We start from the raw sequence: 18,186 nt of genomic DNA, 5'->3' as shown, positions 1-18,186 counted from the left end.
CAATAATTTTTTGGTAAAAAATTATTTTCACACGCATATATGGAAGTTTTTGTTAATAGCATTCGCGGGCTTCCACAAGGAATGGCAATAAAAACAATGCATTTTCATTTCTTACTGTAAAAATAGCTTATAGTGACAAATATCTTCTTCTCCTTTACATCTCTCTACTGTACCAGCATTACATGTCTATTTCGTGTCCCATTACACACACACATACATTATTATCATTATTCATGTTTCCTCTACATCTGTTTTATTTGTTTTAATGTGGTTTTTGCAGTTCTTTCACTGAAGGTGAGTTTAATTTTTTTTATAACAAACGGGCAGGCTCACCTGATGTTAAGTGATACCGCCCATGTACACTCACTCACATTGGTACGCACTTTTCTTGAAGGGGTCTAAGTTAAATGGGTTCGAAAATACTTTAGTGGGCAGCTAGCTCTACATATTGCATGGCGAAAGCCGCATTCAGAAAGTCAGTTGCAGAACGACGGACGTCGAGGTGATAAGGGCGGTATCTTTATTTTGTTTGAAAGAAATCTCTTGGAAGCGATAAACACGTTGCACCTTACTAGTTTTTTTTCCTTTGCGGGTATTTGCAATCAGTCCTATGGCTATGAGCGAATTTGTTCTGTGGTGCTGTCATGTGGAGTTACTTCCCATTGGAAGCATCTACTCATCTTCTGCCTAGAGCTACTGCCGTTCCTCTAGCAGCAAAGTCTTAAATGAAATAAAATAGTTTAGTTCGTATGATATATTTAAGATAGATAAATATTCATAATTAGGCTATTAATAGTCTGGTTACTAGAACAAATTGCGCAAGAGTGAGTCCGATATAATTTTTATTATGCTTTCTGTACATTACAAAATAGAATTAGATTGAGATTCAGTTTCAGAATTTAGTGCTAAATGAAGCCCAGTTTAAAATATACGTAAACGTATAGGATATGACATATGGAAGTTATAGCGGTATTTCTCGACTCAGAATCTAGTACCAAGAAAAACTTCACAAGAGTATACTCTATAGTTTAAGCCATATGGTAAGATGCGACAGGTATTAGTACGGCCCAATGCTTCGCTCTGGGTGGCCCTATCAGACTAAATACGAAATCGATATTTTGTACCTTGTTAATTGATATACTATGGAATTATGACTTTCATTCAAATCGAATTTACGAATGCAATGTCCGAGTATTACCCTATAGCTTTAAGTCGTAAATTTAGCTTAGCTACACCTGCAAATTTTGTCTATTCCTAGAGTATTTAGTTAGTTTAATACCGTATCAAAATTTAACCATTAAAGTCTAAGTTAGTTTAGGATTTATGAAGTTATAAAGTTTCTTTAGGTGTAGTAGGTGATCAGCCTCCTGTGCCTGACACACGCCGTCGACTTTTTGGGTCTAAGGCAAGGCGGTTTCCTCACGATGTTTTCCTTCACCATTCGAGAGTGATGAGAGTCGCATGTTGAAGCCACTAGGCCAACACTGTTCTATTTTATACAAAATATCAAAGATTATTTATGTGTGAATTTTTATAAATATTAATTGTAAACTAAGCAAAAGAGGTCTCTGCACTCAACTTGTTAATGTTCTGTACTTTGCTCGTATGGGAAGTTTGTGAGCTAACTATAAATTAAAAACAGACTATTAATGACACTAAACTGATTCTTATGAGTTTCGGTAACACACAAAGTTGAAGTCTTGTAGAAGAATATACATAGGGTTTTGAGTATTTAATTAAATTCATAACGCTAGCGCATTTCGCATTAACATTGTGGTCATCTAAGCTGAAATAACACATCGAACATCAAATTAATTACTTCATTAGTTATCTAAATAGCGATCACTAAATTGTTCTCACCACAAAAACAAAGCTTCCGCCAACCGCTACGTTAACCCGATACCTTCGTTGACAGATACTTTCCCGCGCACAATATGTCATGTTTTTTTTTTGAGGGGTTGATACAAACAACCAATTACTGCGGGGCGGGCGAACATGGAAGATAGCCATTTAGCCAGACACACTGGCCAGTGATAGTCTGTTGTCAAATTGATTTTTTTACCTAGATGCCATGGCGCATGTCGGTACGAGTAATTTAATTAGTGATAGTGAGTGTTTAGTGTAATTGTGATGTGTTTTTTAAATTATTTTGGATTGCAATGGATTAATTTTGCAAGGTATGAAGACGGTTTTGAAAACAAATAACTAAAAATAATAATTTTAATAAAAGCTTACTTGCGATCGTAGCTTGCGCATTGACCAAAAAGATTTCACAAGACGAAACAGATATAATCGCGTCAGTTGACCTCTGTAGAGCCCGCTAATTTCCTTGTGACTATGATCAGACCTTCTTCAGGATCTTATCAATTATATCAAAAAATTTTAAACAGTTTCCTAACATTAGGCGAGTTAGCGTAATAGTTAAACAAAATTTTTTTCGGGCATCAAATTTGTTTGAATTTACTTTAGAAAAAAATAATCATAAGACCATTAAAATACTTATATATTTATGATATACCTTGACTTCGCGATTCGCAATGAGTAATATTATAACCAGATTAATTTATCTATAGCATTGCAAAAGGGCTAATAAGTACTTAACCTTTATTTGAATGGATATTTGATTTTAATAGGAGTAACAAGGTAAATCTAGATAGATAAAGTAATAGGTAGATAAATATATTTTTATACATATTTTTTGGCCATATCTTTCACTCTTATAAGATATAATTGAGTTATTTATTAATAAATAATCACCAGGGTTAGCCTATCAGATCGCTTCAGTAATTATAACGTCAATTGGCAACTAAATTTCGATACAGTTTTCGTCAATTCGCAATTAAATTTCGATACAGTTTTCGTCAATTCGCAACTAAATTTCGATACAGTTTTCGTCAATTCGCAACTAAATTGCGTTACAGTTTTCGTCAATTCGCAACTAAATTTAGATACAGCTTTCGATGGCGTTTATGCCGAAACTCACCGATATCCAGATACAGCCCTGCGATTCTGTAACTCACTTTTCATCATTTTATGATTTGGCATTCTGATAAACAATAAACGACAAGCTCCCACCTTTTCAGAATGCCAAATCATAAAATGACTGCTTCAGGACTGATTTCAGAGCGACCGCCGATGCGAAAACCGCTGTGTGAGTTCGAAAAGTGAGTTACAGAATCGCAGGGCAGCATTCCAATAAACAAGCTAGGTCTGGATATCCATAGTTCACACTTTGAATTCAATTTTCCTTTATATAATTTAATTTGTCTTGTCACTGTCACATTAAATGTTTAATTTTATTTTTCTTGTATGTATCAGTGTGTCGAGCGTTGGCAAGCTGTGTTGCTTGATAATTTGTTTAATACAGTTGATTAATATTTATAGCACTGATGTCTCATGAAATTACGTGGATGTATGAACAAAATCAGAATCGTTTCGGTTACGGGGTAAGCTAAGCAGATCCACTAAAACATATCCGCCTGCGGTTACGAATAAAAATAAGTGAAAGTCTATGGTCCGTTAAAACTTGTGCACACTTTAAAATTTTCACGATTTTTCTTTTCTAAATTCATTTGTGTATATCATACCTTAATAGTTATAATACAGTATAAAAAAAATTCTCATAATCTACTCAAACTTTGAGCCGTAATGTAATATTTCAAGGCATTTAGGTTATTAATTACGTAGTTTTTGGATTGCACTATCTTCAGTGAATATAGTAGAATCTAATGTGTAAAAATAAAATAGGTTCAGAAAATTTTAAATACTTAAAAATAATTAATAAAATCAAATTTAAAAAGTTTGGTCCCTGTGGCGTCCCTTTAACGCTAGTAACATTTGCTCGCTGTATTGCGATACTTAGTCGTTGAGAGAGGAAAGCACCAGCTCTGGGGTCACCGGTACTCTCTACCGGTCGCCAACTTAAATCTTTATTAAGCGCCTGTGCACTTGAACCCCACGGCCCAAGAGTCTCCTACTCCAAAGGCAACAAAATTGAAGTTGGAGGAAAGACTCTTATATTTGAATCGTTTCTTTTGGCCTGCTCTACGGCCGGGCCGCCCCAGCTTTTTTTCTTGTCCGAGGGAGTTGAGACGGGGCAAACGTGTCCACACAAGTAATATCCCATATCAAAGGCCGTCCCATCTTCTAAGGAATCAACGATATCCCATCCGGGATGTCTATGAACTAAATTTTGTGATATGGGTTATTAGTATGGGCAGTGAGCAGTGTTGGTCTATTTTTTTTTATAGGGGGCAAACGGCCTGCCTGTAGGTTCATCTGATGTTAAGTGATATCGCCCATGAACACTTTCAATGCCAGAGGGCTCGCGAGTGCGTTGCCGGCCTTTGGTCGCCTAGTGGCGTCTCTCATCCCTGAGGTCTGTGTATCTGAGCACCAATAAAATTTCTGTCCGTGCGAAGCTAATATTCGCTCATACGGTGAAGGACAACATCGTGAGGAAACCGACATGCGTTACACCCAAAAAGTTACGTGTCAGGCACAGAAGACTGATCACCTACTTACCTATCAAGAAAACAAATGATCACGCTACTGGTTTTCTTATTAGTATAGGTCAATGACACTGTAATACAGCAAATTTCTTTATTTCTTAGTAGGGGAAAGCGCATGAAAGCAAGGAATAACTTCATGATAGTATTGCTTGTCGAACAAAAGTTATTAAATTATTTTGAGTTTCCGTCGGAGATCAATATTGCTACAATTTTACGTGAATAGTAAAATCATAATATTACAGCAATAGCTTTTTCAATATAGCAACTTAAGGGCTGATAGAATATAATTTTTTAAAGATATTGAAAATTGCAATTTGGTTTTTACTTCTGTGAGCTTTTATTTTGTCAAAGGACATTACTAAAATTACGACAAACACAAATAATAATATCGACATATTATTTGTAATTTTAGTGATCTAGCTGTCCAGAGAACCGAAAAAGAACTCAAGAACGTCCCCTTTTTTGTTTTTTTTAGTTAAGGTATTAGTTGTTTCCTGTGGTGGCCTCTAAGCACTTTATTGGTCTGAATCGCAGCCTGTTAATGGTGATATATGGAGCATCTATTTTTATTTAATATAATAATTATTATAAAATTATAATAGTGCTGTTCGCTTTACCGGAATATAAACTGATTTTAGGTTTTTCTGTGCAAATTTTCCAATTTTCCTCTACATTTAATCCTTCCTCAGAGTTCAAGGAATAATTTAAAAAAATGAATGTAGTACGCAAATCTGGAGCTTTTTGTTATCTTTGTTAATATTTATAGTTAACAACGTAACTTAAAATTGTATCGTTGAAATCTTTTCTATTAAAGCGTATTCTATAAAACTAGAGATACTATAAAAGTTGTCTATGTGACAAAAGATCTTTGGATATTTAAGAGGTTACCTCCGTTTATGAATAAGTCAAAGTTTGTTGTAGGTACCAACGCATTTGTAATTTTTGGTTCTAGACTATAACTTATCTAATAATCTTTCATAGACCTCCTCGCATAAAATTTACCTATTACGCGTACTGGCATCGAGCTTCATGCCCCATCCAACGTTTCGCCAACTGGACATCCGTTCTCGGGCAATGTTCCCCATTGCTATGTAAGCCTATACGTCCGAGACTTTAGTTCTTCTACGGATCTCTTCATTTCTAAATCGATTAAGTAGAGAAATAACTCTTTGAGCGACGAGGAGCTTGTGTACCAGGCTTGAAGTAAGAGACTAAGTCTCAGGGCCGTATGTCATTATTGGTAAGACGCTCTGTTCGAAGACTTTTGACTTGAAGCACAGAGGGAGCGAAATCGCAGAAAATACACTTTTTAATTTACTGAAGGCTGCCCATGCTGGGCGGATTCTTAGACAGATCTTCTTCTCGAAGTTAGATCTACCTAAGTATATCAAGATTATTGCACTCGTATATCCCCCATACGTATATAAATACGTGATTTTCTTTTGTATATGAATCCTAAATTGCTGTGTTTACATTTTAGTTACCTATTTTTTGTATTTATTTTAGTTGTGTTACACATACTCTTATATCGTCATAGTCGTAGAATAGTGACGGATCTGACAAATAGTAAACTTTAGAGGGCAGCCATTTCAAATTAATATAATCATGTTAGTTTTTGTCATAACTATTTTATTTCATATTCTGTTAATATGAAAATTGGCATACAAGCAAACCAAAGGGATTGTTTTGAAACAAAATCAAAATTATAACATTAAATTACACAGTTTTCTAGAAAAATCACATGCTTCTAGAAAATCCGTCAATTTACCGACGGATTAATTTGAAATTTAAAACACATGGATTTTTTTGATGTAGCCGTAATATTTAATCAATGTAGTATCCAGATATGATAAAAAGTGGATTTTGGATTTTTTTTCAAATCCGACTGTGTTCTACGATCATGACGATATAAAGTAAAATAAAAGCGATAGTAGGTGAAAATAGATTATACCAAATATATTGTAGGATGGTAAATTATGTGTAATACAGGTAGAATTTTTATTTAATTTCTATCATCTCAAAAGTAGATTAAAATATGACTAATTAATTTTTAATCCCTTTAACAATGCAACGGTATATTTTTACTTCATCGTACCGAATTGAATTATTAAATTACATGGACACTTGTGTTATGTTTATATTATTTACTAAATCTAATGACAGATATAACAATCTTTCAAGTAAGCAACAAAAGGAAATTTAAAAATCAGCCAGTTCAGTAAAACGAGTTTCCTTTGAATCTATGTGCGCAATTAAGACTCGCTCGGTGAAGAAAAACATCGTGAGGAAATCCACCCAAAAGGTTTAAGGCATGTGTCTGGCAGAAGGATGATCACCTACTTGCCTATTAGAAAACGAAACACATACAGAAATCTGAGGCAAAGAACAAGTGTTTTTGATAACGTAATGAAAAAACCTTTTTTGGATAATTTTAAGAAAGATAAACGAATTCATTAACTAACTAAATACATATATTTTGTTTATAAAAGTAACAATAATATACACATTACAGTTTTATTTTATAAGAAATTATAGTTAAAAGCTTACAGTATATAACGTAATTAAAGGTAATACCTACAATTTTATAAACAATCTTATTTTTCTGTTCTTCTCAATCTTAGACCCCAAAACTCGATGGTGTGTGTCAGGCACTAGAGACTGATCACCTACTTGCCAATTAGATTTAAAACTGATCATGAAACAGATTCAAAAATCTGAGGCCAAGACCTAAAGAGATTGCCACTGATTTTTTTTTTCTTATTTTTCTATTTCGTAAGTAATACAAAACATCTTTAACTGACATGTACGTGAATTTATAACATTATTAAGTGATTTCGATTATATTGCAAAAAACACTAGAAATGTATTTATGAAAAACAACATTTTCACGTTTATATAAGAAAAATTATGAAGACCTTGCGTTTCGTGAGTTCATAACAATTGTATTCAAAAGTTTTTCATTTTTGACGTTCCTTTGTTGTCACTTTTAGCACTCAATGGCTTCATTACTGCGTAGGTACTTAATCAACAGGTATTATTCTTAACGCGAATAACCCTATTAGGTATAATAATTAAATGTTTAACATAGATAGAAATTATTTTGCAAAAATTGGTTTTACACTACGGATGTTTTAAATGCCATACGTTTTGGTTTCAATAAGAAAATTACCTATGAAGACACAGAAAAGCGATATTTTATTAATATATAATTGCCCAAATATATACACAAACAAGAAATTTTTACCCAATTATTGTTTTTTAGTGTGTCAAGTATAATGATTTATTATTTATACTCCATGGGTTGTTTTTAACACCTCAATTTTATATATATACAGTATAAACTCTTTATAACATGATTAGTTATAATGAAATTATGATAAATTCTCTATAAAGTAAAAAAAGTATCATTTGGTTGGTTTAACACAAAACCCATACATTAATTCACTCTTTATAACGCAACTGCCAATCTCTATTACGAAGAAATATTTACATATTTAGACATAAACGACATACTTAAGTATATTTGTTTTTACAAATACACTTAAGTATGAAGAATCAGACTACAAAACTAACCTATTGAGGTGACGAAATTTCTAAAAAGGCACCTGAGGTCATAAACAGCAGTCTCGCCTTTGTTATTAAAAATTTGGTCTCAGTTACTAAATGCACCATTGTCACCTATCTATTATATATATAAATGATTGTAATTGGTCTCTCCCTATAACGCGATAACGCGAACTCTCTATAGCGAACAATAATTCTCGGGTCCTTGAAATTCGTTCTAAAGTGTATATATATATATATATATTATATTTTATAATACGGGTGGTGAATTTCTTTTTCACCTCTATTTTTAATATTTAATAATAAAGTAAATGAAAAAAAAAATATTTTTAATAATATGAGCTTTTAAATGTGATACTAGAATTTAAGAAATATAGACAGCTATTAAGCCTATAATTATAATAGCATTAAATTATAAGTAGTGTTAGTTTTATAATGCTCTTAAAACAATATGTATATTTATAATAATAAATTAATCAATTAAAAGTCTACATATAAATATAACTTAAAGCCAGTACAAAAATATATTTTATTCTAAACACCAAATCGATTTCATCTCAGTCATGCGTGACTACAAGCGTCGGAAACTGTGACCCGCCCTCAGCCCACAGCCCGCAGCCCAAAGGCGGGGCCATGGACTGCTATGTCCCGAACAACCCGCAGTTCGGCGGGTGCTGCCATTCGCTGTGTTGCGATCCGCTGCAGCCCTGCTCCTGTGATCAGATCCGGGAGCTCTCAGAGCAGTGTTGTCAGGTTTGTTAATCAATTGTTATAAGAATATACAAATTAATAAATATTGATTTGATTTTAAATAAATATTCACACGGATACGAGGTTTAAAATTTTTGCAATGGTTTATTTATTAAGGTGACAATTTAATATTAAATTTAATACTTCTGAAATTACAAATCTTATTAATAAAAGAGTTTTAGGAACGAATAGCGAACATTATATTTTTAGCTTATTTTTTATATCAGCTTTACAATTAAATCCTCCCATTTATTATTATTCTAATTTACAATTTTGCAACCCATTCTAAATTAAGGAGCACTGAAGATCGGCGGCTTTTATTTCATTTAATCTAATTCCTATTATTTTTGAAAACATTTTGTAATTTAGCTAATTGCGAAATGAAAGATTATGTTGAATTAGTTTGTTTCTAATTGTTCTTTCTTCAATTTTAATAATTATTTTTATATAGGTAATTAATCAATCTGAACGTACCTACCTCTTTCTTTGCAAATAAACGATTTAATTAATATTAGAATTAAGTTATGTTTGATATAAAATGCATAGCGTGCAATTTGATAGAAATCAATGCAAAAATAATATTATTTGTGTAGATGTTCAATCTTAAATACATCTGAATTCATAAGATGTTTACTAACCCAAAACTTGTTAGCCAGAAACAGTATTCACATTAGTCCAAAATATAATATTAATTAATATATGAAATAATAATAATGGTTTATAAATTGTGGGCCCTTAAATAAAATACACCTTTATACTTTTACTATAACTTTAGACTTTATAAAACACAGAAGTCTAGACTATGTCGCATTGAATTTTAAATAAGTAAATTTTTTTTCGGTTTGTTCGAATACTTAAAGTTTAAATAACTGCGTGGCAACATTCACAGTCACGATTTCGCTTTCCGTTTGTCCTGTACCTCACTGTTTTTCAGCAGGAGAATGAGAATTGTTGTCCAGAAAATGGTGAAGAGTTGAATGCACTGAGCGAATCAATCGCTCCGTGCGACGTCAATCTTGGTGATGTGAACGAGCAAAGCTGGACAGGGGAGGAGATGGGATCCTTCTCCCTACCTTCATTGGAGCTGGACCCACTACCATCGCTGTTCCCATTCTCACCATGCTCTGGGTACAAGTAAGTGGTTTGAATACATGTTGAGTCAATCGAACGGATTACAAAAATAATGTAGATGATTTAAAAATTTAAGATACATTAATACAAAAAGTTGTTAGCGGAAATGAATAATACAATTTATATTTGGTTATAGTAATAAATACTTATACTATACTTCAGACCTCCGACCCCATAATATGGGGGAATTGATATGTAAATAGAAAGCGAAACAAAATTTTATTGTTTCTGAATAAAATACTTACTTAATTAATAAATAAATAAAAGAGCATTATTTTTTCTAACGTACTGCGATGTTTGTACCTTAGAAACTTACTTTTTGAGTTGTATTTACCTATTTAATAAAAAAACAATAGAAACCTCACTGTATAGAAACAAAAAGTAATAAATAAAGAGTATTTGTTGTATACTTAATAAACTGTTCTAAGATTCACAGATAAATAATATTTAAATATAGAATTATAACGGAAGTCGAAACGGTAGACAATACAATATTAGGGAATACATAAGAAGACGAATAGGTAATAATAATTATAACTATGTAAAAAGATACAAGGCCTAAGAATTGTATTATCTACAATTATTTAAATAGGCCATTAATACAGGTTTTATTGATAAGAATTGTTTTGAGAGGTCCATTTTTTCCAGTTGTGAAAATTTGCCTAGCTACAACGTCATCTGAAAAAGCTAAGAAATTATATAAATAACACAACTTTTTATACTTAGGTACTGTGAAAAGCTTCCTTAAAGCTTAATAACGAAATCGTGATGTGTATTTAGTGATTTTATTCTTTATCTTGTGTTTTTTTAGTTTAGTTTTTCGTTCTTGTTTTGTCTAAATAACTATATGAATATAACCGCACTTCTTGTTTGCGTTCAAGAAAAAAAATTACATTAGATAATTATAATTTTTTTTCTTACTCACAGTGGTTGGCTGGATTGCTCGAAAGCGATAAGGCCTCAGTTGATTTCCGTATCATTTATTTATATAATTTGATTTATTTTTTCGGTCTGCAACGAAGTGTTAATAAATTAATAGATAAATAAATAAATATATTTTATCTACCTTACATACCAATTATTAATGAATATCGGATGAATGAATTTTAATGAATTCTGTTTTAGAGATATATCTACATAATTGTTTTATCTATAGATACTCTAGGAGAAAACCTAAATGCGCAATTTACCTGTGATTGTTAACAATGGAGATATGTATTACAATTGTTGTAACAGTTTCAGCGTTAAATACTCCATTTAAATTTTATCTTATAAAGAATCAACTGTTGAACTAGTTTTAAGAGGTTTACAGATATCACCACCATACAAATATGTTTAATACCTTACAAATCCATAGTAATAACGTTTTTGTATTCTCCTAAAATAATATATTTGTTATACTTATACCTATATCTCAATATTTCTCAACCCCGTTTTCCCATAGCAGGAACACGGGAGGGGAGTGTCGGGAGAGAACAGGGGGGGAGGCGGCAGACGTCCTCCTCTCTTTGAAGCATGCCGTTGTACATAGCGACTGCGCGGAGGGCCACCCACAGGTAGTCATCTCTTTCACTCCCATTCTATTATCGTTGTTAGACAGAGATAGAACATCGGAAATATGAAGATTAATCAAATGTTAATCCAACCCTTGTAGGGTATCATTTTATTGGTTGTTGATGGAATTGGTTTTCGGATTTAAGTTTTGTTAATTAATTGATTTGAAATGTATATTTTTAGCGCATCTATATTTAGGTTAATAGTCTTTAGCCTGTACTAAAAATACCTAGTAGACTTGTCAATTGTCTACAACATAGTTTTCTTTTCTTAATTTCTCGTAATAAATCTTATTTGGTTTTCATATTTTGATTATTAAATACCAATGGCATTAATTGTAGACACGTATTAAAAAAAACATTTTATCAAAGCAGGCAAATAAAAGAAATTCTTTAGTATTTTTTCTAATATCCCAAAACCCCTCAATAAATTAGGTGTGTACAATTGATTGTATTGTTACATTCTGTTCGGCAATGTTCAAAAACGGGATAGATTTGACATTTCAAGTCATATTTAGCGCTAAATCTTGACTTGGAATCTACTTCTAATATTTTGTTTGTTTGTGTAGTACAAAATTCTGTTACGTTTATGCTTATAAAACAGATGATGGTAAACAGCGGAAGTGGGTATCCATACTACGAGCATTATGCAGCGACGCCCATCTTCCCTACAGCCACTATGAGCGTCAATGTGTCTATGAACATGACCATGCATGGTTGCCAGCCAGATCAGCTTTGCTCACAGGTAATGCAACTAACAGTGGCTTCAGCGTGCGACTCTCATCCTTGATGTCGTAGATTCGAACCCCGGCTGTGCACCAATGGACTTTCTTTCTATATTAACATTCGCCCGAATGGAGAAGTAAAACATCGCAAGGAAACCTTAGACCCAAAAAGTCGATGGCGTGCGTCAGGCTCAGGTGATCAGCTACTTGCCTATTAGATTAACAAATGATAGATAGATAGATAGATACAGAAAACTAAGGCCGAGACCTAAAAAGGTTGTAGTGCCACTGATTTATTTATTTTTAATGCAACAAAACACTCACGTAACTGAGGCCTTCAAGAGAAGAAGTCTCTTTAAGTTTTATACGCAGTAGCAATAGTTTAATAGTCTTTCCGGACTCCGAGTGAATTGTAATATTTTTAATGCGATTTTATTTTTTTAATTTAAGTAAATAGTACCTAGGTACTTTTGATCGCAAAATTCTCAGTTAACTGATACAATTCTGGAGGGTAAAAAGAAGAAAAAGCCAGCGACGCTACAACCCTGGGTCTTGTCCACAGATTTCTGTATTTTTTTTTAATATGTATTCTTTTTCTAAATAAGCAAGTAGGTGATCCGCCTGCTGTGTTCACGCAGTTGATTTTTAGTTCTGATGCGGGATGATTCACGATGTTCTCCTAACCGTACAAGGGAGTGTTTATTGCACATATAGACAGATCCATTGGTAGTCGTGATTTCAACTGGAAACTTCATTCTCATACAATTTCAGATAATATTGGATAAAACTTATAGCTAGTGAAGAGATTTCATAAATGTAGATAGAAAAACAATTAGATATAGGTTTCATGCAAATACAGGGGTCTGGGCTCAGAATATGATTTTGTCCCATTCGGTGTCGAGACCCTTGGTCCGTGGGGTCCTAGCGCTTTAAGGCTTTTTAAAGAAATTTCAAAAAGGTTAGTCGACATCACAGGAGACCGAAGATCTGGCAGCTACCTCGGACAAAGAATTAGTCTAGCGATTCAAAGGGGGAACGCTGCCAGTATCTTCGGAACCTTGCCTAAAGGGACTCCTTTTAATGATATATTTTAGTTTATGTTAAGTTTAGTTATTTATTTCAATGTATATTATTTTATTATTAGTTTTATTAATAGTACATTAATTATGTCAATTGTATCGGTATCTTTTATATTAAACACTTCTTATAGGTACAATGGAATCAGAATGCAGCGACACCATCTGTCAACGTGGTCTACCCACCCCCACAGAACATACCCACATCCTATCCATCAGCCACGTACTCCTTCACAGCCGACTTCCGGCCTCCTAACCAGTCAGATCCTCTAATCACCGCATCATCCACATTCAAACCCGTCCTCCAAAACACACAGAAGACCCCCAACTATATCTTCCAGCAGAAACCCAACTTCCAGAAGATGGGATCCATGCTTAAAAGGTCCCCCACCAAGATATACCAAGAAGGCCAAAAGGAGAGTGGGTATTTGGTCAATCAGAATCAAATGCATCCCCAAGAATATGGATACAGTCCCTGTATCAACTCAGGGAAAGTTCAAGTAAGAAAGATAATTGTTTAGACTCTATGTTTCTTTCTTACTTTGTATTTATTAAAAAAAATATGTCTATATTATTAAATAAAAAAAAATTTTTTACAAAAATAGTAATGCATATATAATAAATTTACTTATATAGCAAATATTCTTTTATATATACATACATTTAAAAGAAAACACATTTTACGGGAACACTAACTCTAATTGGAATTTGAAATTGTAAAACTGTTATCTTAATTTACGGGAGAAAAATTTGTGACAATTAAACGCGCTAACCCGTTTATATTTATTTTATTTTCAACGTATAATCTCGTAATAGTCCTCCGTCACATATTAATACTTTACTGCATAACAGTGCCGGATAAAGCCAGCGCGGGGCCTGTAGCAAATTCTGCCTAGGGGCCCTTGGTTAGGCTTTAGGATTTAAATAGTTCGCCTGTTTCCTCGAAATACTTATAATCGATATTATATTAAAATCGATTAGAAAAGTACAATCTTGGCTACGTAAACTCGCAAAATAAATGTATACCTATATATAAAAATAAAAATCTGAAGGGCACAACTAAAAAATTTGAAAATTAACGTTAAAAAGATAAATACGTACTTATTTTTACGATTATACTTGACGAAGTCGAGTTTATTTTTATATGGAAGTGAAGCATAGAAGGCATGCAAGATATTTTACGCTACTATCTAAATTAATAAATTTACTATTACGGTCAGACCTCCGTTGGAGCGCGGGGCCCCTAAGTTCGCGGGGCCCGTAGCATTTGCTACTCTTGCTATGTGGCTAATCCGGCACTGCTGCATAATAGTATCGCATTATAATATAATAATTTCATTATATATAAGTATATTTCTATTCGGTCTGTGGTTCAGGTCGGTGCGCTCAGCGGTTCAGATGAAGACGAACAGAAGCCAAACCTATGTCGTATTTGTGGCAAGACATATGCACGGCCTAGTACATTGAAGACACATCTGCGTACGCACTCGGGAGAGCGGCCGTACAGATGTGCGGATTGCAATAAGAGTTTTTCGCAAGCAGCCAACTTGACGGCCCATGTGAGGACGCATACTGGCCAAAAACCATTTAGGTAATGCCTATTGCACTTATTTGAGCAGTGTTGGCCTAGTGGCTTCAGCGTGCGACTCTCATCCCTGAGGTCGTTGGTTCGATCCCCGGCTGTGCACCAATGGACTTTCTTTCTATGTGCGCATTTAACATTGGCTCGAACGGTGAAGGAACACATCGTGAGGAAACCGGCTTGCCTTAGACCCAAAAAGTCGACGGCGTGTGGCAGGCACAGGAGGTTGATCACCTACTTGCCTATTAGATTGACAAATGATCATGAAACAGATACATAAATCTGAGGCCCATACATAAAATATTGTAGCGCCACTAATTTTTTTTATATGGCACTTATTTGCATTAAACATTTAAATGTAAGCGGGAATTTATAACAATAACTCGACGCTACCAATAATTTATTACACGACATTTCGAGTCTTTCGCCGAGTAAAGTAGGTAATTCGTAATAAGGCATTTGACATTTATTTCAATGGCAATAAAACAAGTTTATTTCTATTTCAGGTGTCCAATTTGTGATCGGAGATTTAGTCAGAGTTCCAGTGTCACTACACACATGAGAACACATTCAGGGGAAAGGCCCTATCAGTAAGTCTGTAACAATCATAAAAAACAAGAATTTATTATCTGTGTAAGTCGATTTCTTAGTACTAACTACGAAAGATAGCCTAGCGGTCTTATTAAGTGGCAGCTAGGTGAGGGGTACCGGGTTCGAATCCCGGTTCGAGGGCAAGTTTTAATTTAATTTTAATTTGTTCTTGGCCTTTGGGAGGGTTGTGCGGTACCGGGCAAGTGCTTAAACCGTACATGGAGGGCACGGTCGAATTTCTAAGGCAAGCAGTGAGTATGCTAAGAAAGGAGACTGTGAAGGTTTAGAACGTAGCAATACGTTCTAGGCCGAGGATGGCAAAATTACAAGTGCGAATTATAAAAAATATCTTATAGGTACTTGACGCTGGCTAATGCACAAACCGTGCCAGAGCCCTTTGAATTTACAGTGAAAAATATTTATGGAATTTATGAATAGCTACTCTACAAAAAAATAATTGGAACTATATTTTTACCAGGTGCCGCTCATGTAAAAAGGCGTTCTCCGACAGCTCCACGCTGACCAAACATCTTCGAATCCATTCTGGCGAAAAGCCATACCAGTGCAAGTTGTGTTTACTTAGGTTTGTACGATTCCTATATTTTATTGAAAATGATCATCAACATTCTTATCAAAACACCTTAATATATTACACATCTTACGATTGTGATTAATCACATCTCATAAATTCATCCAGTGATACTACAATCCTTTAAGAGCCTTGACTTTTTCTATGATTCCATTTTTGGAACGAAGTTCCTTATCGCGCGTTGAGAAAGGGGGCTAGACGGAAAAAAATCTTACGAAAAGTTGTCACGACACTTTTTTGCTATTTGCTATTGTAATACACCGGTTCTCGTCCGATCACCGAAGTTAAGCAACGTCGGGCGAGGTCAGTACTTGGATGGGTGACCGCCTGGGAACACCTCGTGATGTTTTTTTTTTTCGTCGTAAGATTGGTGTCGAGAAAATCTATCATATTGTTGTGATACCAATTAACATATAAATTAATCGAAAGGAATTTCGTTCCATCCGGGTGTCCCTTGACACCTCTAAAGTTTTTTCATTGTTCGACAATTTATTTTATTGGCAAATAGGTTATCAGCTATCTGTGCCTGAAACACGTCTATTTCTTTGTATAATACTATCTACTCGTGACGTTTTGCCTCACAGCACGCTGTTCTTCCTATAATTTAAGATAACTACCTAAATATTATATATCTTGCTAACCGAAATATTTTCCTTTTAAGGTTTTCTCAATCTGGAAATTTAAATAGGCACATGCGGGTACATGGAAACATGTCGGGAGGGATACTCGGCTGACATATGCAGTGCTTGCATGCATGCAGCTTGGATATACCTACAGTGTTGCCATATGACTATTTGTTGAAGTGAGGTGATAACTGTGTTACGAAAGTGGCAATCTTTCTTATGTATATGCCATAAATTAGAGATGACATTGGCTCTAGCATCAGTAAAATTGTCTATGATTATCTTTGGACCTAGCATTAGATTTAAGAGTATTGTTCTTTAAAAGGACTATAACAAAAGATTACCTAGAATTTAATAAGTTTTAGCTACGACACTTGTCAGTATTAATAAAAACCAAATCAAATTAATGGGATCTCATTAATAATTTTATATTACTAGTAAAAATTATAATAGGTATTTTTCTGATAAAAAATGTATTCATTATTGTATAAAAAATGCGAATTACGCAGGTCAGGAATCTATATTTATCTGTGGATAATATGTTTTTTACAATATTTAAATTTTAAATCTTAGTAAGTATTGGTACTTGGTACCGTTAAAAACAGTGAATGCCATTTTTATTTAGCACTGAATAACATATTTAGATACTTTGTTTTGTTGATGTTTAATTAAATTTTGTTTTTGATGATTTCTAATTAATGGAACAATTGGTGTATTTAGAATTTTGTTGCTTATTGATGATTCATCTTCCATCTTGATTTTGTAGGGTTTTTTTGTTCTCCGCGCTAATGGGAGATAACTCGCGGGCCTAAGCTTTATATAGTTTAGCTTGAAGGTGAATAATTAATGTAAATATTAGATTAAGTGAGAACTAGGGACTTTCTTAGGCTGTTCTTATTGTAATATAATTTCTAGTCACTTAAACGTAGTTTCAATTAGGTCTTATAAGATAAGCACATTTGGTTGTTTAATAATAGAAGTAGGTTTCTACTTACAAAATATAATAGTCAGCTTAAAAAACAAATCAACACGCGAGTTGAATACTGTTATAATGTAGTATTTTAACATTCTTAAAGAGGACGTATCTACGTCATAAAATGAAAATATTTTTTAAAGTAATTGTAAATTTACTTCAGATGTTGGTGTTGTTAAGTTGTAATGTTTATAATATTGGATGAAACTTTACTCTTTATGAATATGTCTAGAATGACTTGTAGTACTTATATGATTATTTAACAATTTTAATAAACGGCATCATTAAATAACCAAATAAATGAAATTAAGCTAAAAATGTTGTTGTTTCATTTTGTGAACATTCAAATTCCAAGGTTTGCCTTGCGATAATGTAACTCACTTTTCGAACTCTCACAGCGGTTTTCGCAGCGGCCGCGGCGGTCGCGCTCAAATCAGTCATTTTACGATTTGGCATTCTTATAAACTACAAGCTCCCTCCTTTACAGAATGCCAAATCGTAAAATGACTGCTTCACGA

General features: G+C 33.7%; 1 protein-coding gene across 3 annotated transcripts; it reads left to right on the top strand.

Annotated features, from left to right (window-relative positions):
* Positions 1–2,026: 2,026 nt before the first annotated feature.
* LOC125054912 (protein glass-like) lies at positions 2,027–17,973 on the top strand. Of its 3 annotated transcripts, none has more exons than XM_047657064.1 (10): positions 2,027–2,177; positions 8,637–8,828; positions 9,763–9,959; positions 11,401–11,512; positions 12,114–12,254; positions 13,445–13,810; positions 14,687–14,901; positions 15,399–15,482; positions 15,962–16,066; positions 16,734–17,973. In XM_047657064.1, the coding sequence occupies exons 2-10, from the start codon at positions 8,709–8,711 to the stop codon at positions 16,804–16,806; spliced, it is 1,413 nt and encodes a 470-aa protein (XP_047513020.1). In that variant the 5' UTR covers positions 2,027–2,177; positions 8,637–8,708; the 3' UTR covers positions 16,807–17,973. The 3 variants fall into 3 exon arrangements, with proteins under 3 accessions (XP_047513020.1, XP_047513021.1, XP_047513019.1); XM_047657065.1 differs by having other exon boundaries at positions 9,760–9,959; positions 11,404–11,512; XM_047657063.1 differs by having other exon boundaries at positions 9,760–9,959.
* The last annotated feature ends 213 nt before the right edge of the window (positions 17,974–18,186 follow it).

The sequence above is a fragment of the Pieris napi genome, chromosome 12, assembly GCF_905475465.1.
Source record: "Pieris napi chromosome 12, ilPieNapi1.2, whole genome shotgun sequence".
NCBI classification, from domain to species: Eukaryota; Metazoa; Arthropoda; class Insecta; order Lepidoptera; family Pieridae; genus Pieris; species Pieris napi.
This window is presented reverse-complemented; position numbering and strand designations above follow the sequence as displayed.